The sequence below is a fragment of the Galeopterus variegatus genome, unplaced genomic scaffold (genome assembly GCF_000696425.1).
Source record: "Galeopterus variegatus unplaced genomic scaffold, G_variegatus-3.0.2 Scaffold8761, whole genome shotgun sequence".
Taxonomy (NCBI): Eukaryota; Metazoa; Chordata; class Mammalia; order Dermoptera; family Cynocephalidae; genus Galeopterus; species Galeopterus variegatus.
In genome coordinates this window covers 28560-32102 of record NW_007734872.1, presented here as the reverse complement: position 1 = coordinate 32102, position 3543 = coordinate 28560, and the positions used below count along the sequence as shown (strand labels likewise).

Here is a 3543-nt window from a genome sequence, read left to right as displayed (position 1 = left end):
CTGAGTGAGGCACGGGAGCAACACCGAGGGTTGCGATCCCATTGCCGGTCCCCGGTCCGGTACGGGGGCAACACTAAGGGTTGCGATCCGTTGCCGGACACGGAAAAAGACAAAAAAAAATATCCATTTTGGGCCGGCCTGTGGCACACTCGGGAGAGTGCAGCACTGGGAGCGCAGTGACGCTCCCGCCACGGGTTCGGATCCTATATAGGAATGGCTGGTGCGCTCACTGGCTGAGCGCGGTGCGGGCGACACCACACCAAAGGTTGTGATCCCCTTACCGGTCACGAAAAAGAAACAAAACAAAACAAAACAAAAAAAAACCCATTTTCAAAAGGCGAAAAATAAGTAAAACTTAACATGAGAGAACAGAAGACATTTGTACTTTTGCCACCGATGATTGCGTTCTGAACAGCAAGCTCCTTGGGCTGGCCTGTACCTGACCACAGCCTGACTNGTACGGGGGCAACACTAAGGGTTGCGATCCGTTGCCGGACACGGAAAAAGACAAAAAAAAATATCCATTTTGGGCCGGCCTGTGGCACACTCGGGAGAGTGCAGCACTGGGAGCGCAGTGACGCTCCCGCCACGGGTTCGGATCCTATATAGGAATGGCTGGTGCGCTCACTGGCTGAGCGCGGTGCGGGCGACACCACACCAAGGGTTGTGATCCCCTTACCGGTCACGAAAAAGAAACAAAACAAAACAAAACCCATTTTCAAAAGGCGAAAAATAAGTAAAACTTAACATGAGAGAACAGAAGACATTTGTACTTTTGCCACCGATGATTGCGTTCTGAACAGCAAGCTCCTTGGGCTGGCCTGTACCTGACCACAGCCTGACTTGTCATTGCAGGATGATGTGGGCAGCGGGGACTGTGGCTGCCATGTCCAGCATCACCTTTCCAGCAGTCAGTGCCCTCGTCTCTCGGAATGCAGAGTCGGATCAGCAAGGTGAGGTCGCTGCCCCTGGCTGTTTTCCTCCTTCAGCTGAGACCTCCCTGCCGGAAGCATGAGAAGCTTTGAGCGCACCACATCGACAGCAGGAGGTGACAGCTATATGGTCTCATCTCAAGGATCCATGCCTATTAACTTTGCCAAACAGGAAAATTCTCTTTTCCTCCCTACATGGATCTTAAACTCATATTTTTAAAACTTGGACTCAGCAGTTCAGATTACTAAGAATTAGGGATAGAATTTTCCTTTTCGGTTTTGATTCTTCTTTTGTCTGTTACTATCAGAATTAACCAGACTATACTCACATTTTAACAGATGTCTATTAAATAATGATAGTCCAGTCAGGAATGAGTTATTTATTTAATAACTTTAATCACTGAAATTTCTTTAATTTGAAATAACTCAAAGTCAGTGAGCTTAATTAAAGAAATGGTTCTTTGAGAGGATAACGAAAAAAATAAATCTGTGTGGTTGTTTCTAATTGGATGCAGAGTGAGAGATGAAATTGAAATTAAGACTGCTCTGTGGAGAGTAGAATCTTATTCTGTCCTTCCTGTGCCTCTGCTTACCTTTCAGGCAGTTCCTACTGCCGGAATTAATCATTTTTCTTCTCCATCTCCAAATGGCTCACCTTACTGTAGTCAGGAAGTAGAGAATTTTAGAGGGAAAATTTTTTAAATGCCTAACAGCCCTTTTAAAAGTTTCAATAAAATATTAGATTGGAAAAGATAGTTTATTCATCATATCTATTTTTCTCATCAGAATTTAGCCATTTTATTCATATTCATTTTTAAATAGTGTCACTTGCAGACCGCAGATTCTGTGTGACACCCCAGGGTAGCTCATTCTCGGGAGGTGTTGTGTCTGAAGTGAAGGTGTGAACTGATGGATGACTGGCACTGCCTTGGTGTCTGACAGACCCTGTCCTGTCATTTGGGATATGAATTTTCTTTGGCTGTTTTTATACCTATATGTATTAATACAGATGTTTCTACATGTCAGCATATGAAACTTTTGAAACACATTGTATTAGGCTGAATTATATGTGACCATTTTTTGACTTGCAGAAATATCTATTTCATATGGTTGAAGCTAATTTTTTACCTGCAGTGTTAGAAAGTAAAGATATCTAGAAATTGGCACTTCTGGAATTTTTGAGTGCAGATCTACAGGGAGATGGGCCCAGAATGCAGACAGACAGCCATGAGGGTGGAGTCTGCCTGCAGGGATTGCTCTGTATTCACATGTGGCTGCCAGAGGTGAAGGGCAGATTTTTATTGTAATAGCATGTTAAATGAGCAGAACAGGGAAATCTCTATCCACAGAAAAGTGAAAATTGCCTTAAATCATGGGGGAATATTAAATTTTTTATTTTATTATTTCCTATTTATAGATCTAGCTGGTACGGGGAATTCGATCCCCAAAGGACTTCAGAAACATCACTGTCATTTCATCTCCTTATAGATCTTAGGACAGAGAGTAAGGATAACATTAAATGGATATAGTAAAACCAAGAAAATATTTGTGCAATGGATGAAAATATGGGCAAAATCCTCCTAATCTACTTTTCTCAGCATGCTTTCTACTGAGTCCAGCTGAATCAGTATTTCATAGTTTATTAAAAAGTACTGTTAAGCTCCAAATCTTGGGGTGCTTTTCTGACAAGACTGACTCCCTTCTCTGTTCTGATTTAGGAGTTGCCCAGGGGATCATAACTGGAATAAGAGGACTCTGCAATGGCTTGGGGCCAGCACTGTACGGCTTCATATTCTATATGTTCCACGTGGAACTGACTGAGTTGGGCCCAGAGTTGAACTCTGACAATGTTGCCCTGCAGGTAATTTGGTGATGTGTAATTTTGTAACGATAATGTGTCTGGTTATAGCAAAATCTTGTCACCTTAAATTTGGAGAGCATTCTTAACTTGTATATTATTATTGTATTTGACAGCACTAAGTGCTGTGTTCGTTGCTACCTGGAATCAGGGAGAGATCATTTCAGTGACATAATGTCTCATATAAAAGATTTGTTTTAACTTTGTTCAGATTCTGTTTTCACTTACACAATCAGTGTGATCAGAATGCCATTCTCTGGCTAGCCCAGGCTAAATAAAATATGAAGTGACCTAAAACTTGAGCTAGAGAGCTTTTTCTAGTATTTATTTGAAATTTTTTCCCTTTCCTTCTAAGCAATGTTTAGTGTAGATTTCTATACAAAACTGGAATTAATGTTCATGTACAGAAATGCACAATCTGAGGCCATAGGATGGGATTGTAGATAAACAACTCTCAAAGTTTGGTTAAGCTATTTAGGTGGTGCAAAAAAAATGATTAGTTGCCTTCTGTCATATTCCAAACACCAAGCTTTATTAGAGTTTGACTTGACATTAATGAAACATTTTCTCATAAGAAACTCACTTTTTGGTGGTGTGTTTTGGGGTTGTCCAGGACTAACTTGCGGTTTAAAAGACTAACTGAGGGCCGGACCCGTGGCGCACTCGGGAGAGTGCGGTGCTGGGAGCGCAGTGACGCTCCTGCCGTGGGTTCGGATCCTATATAGGAATGGCCGGTGTGCTCACTGGCTGAGC

General features: G+C 42.3%; 1 protein-coding gene across 1 annotated transcript in view; it reads left to right on the top strand.

The window, feature by feature from the left end:
• The window catches only part of HIATL1 (hippocampus abundant transcript-like 1), a 49603-nt gene that overhangs the window by 45101 nt on the left and 959 nt on the right, over positions 1 to 3543 (top strand). The window contains exons 9-10 of the mRNA XM_008593145.1: positions 856 to 953; positions 2651 to 2793. Of these exons, the coding sequence (XP_008591367.1) occupies positions 856 to 953; positions 2651 to 2793 (241 nt within the window). The remainder of the gene's footprint in view (positions 1 to 855; positions 954 to 2650; positions 2794 to 3543) is intronic.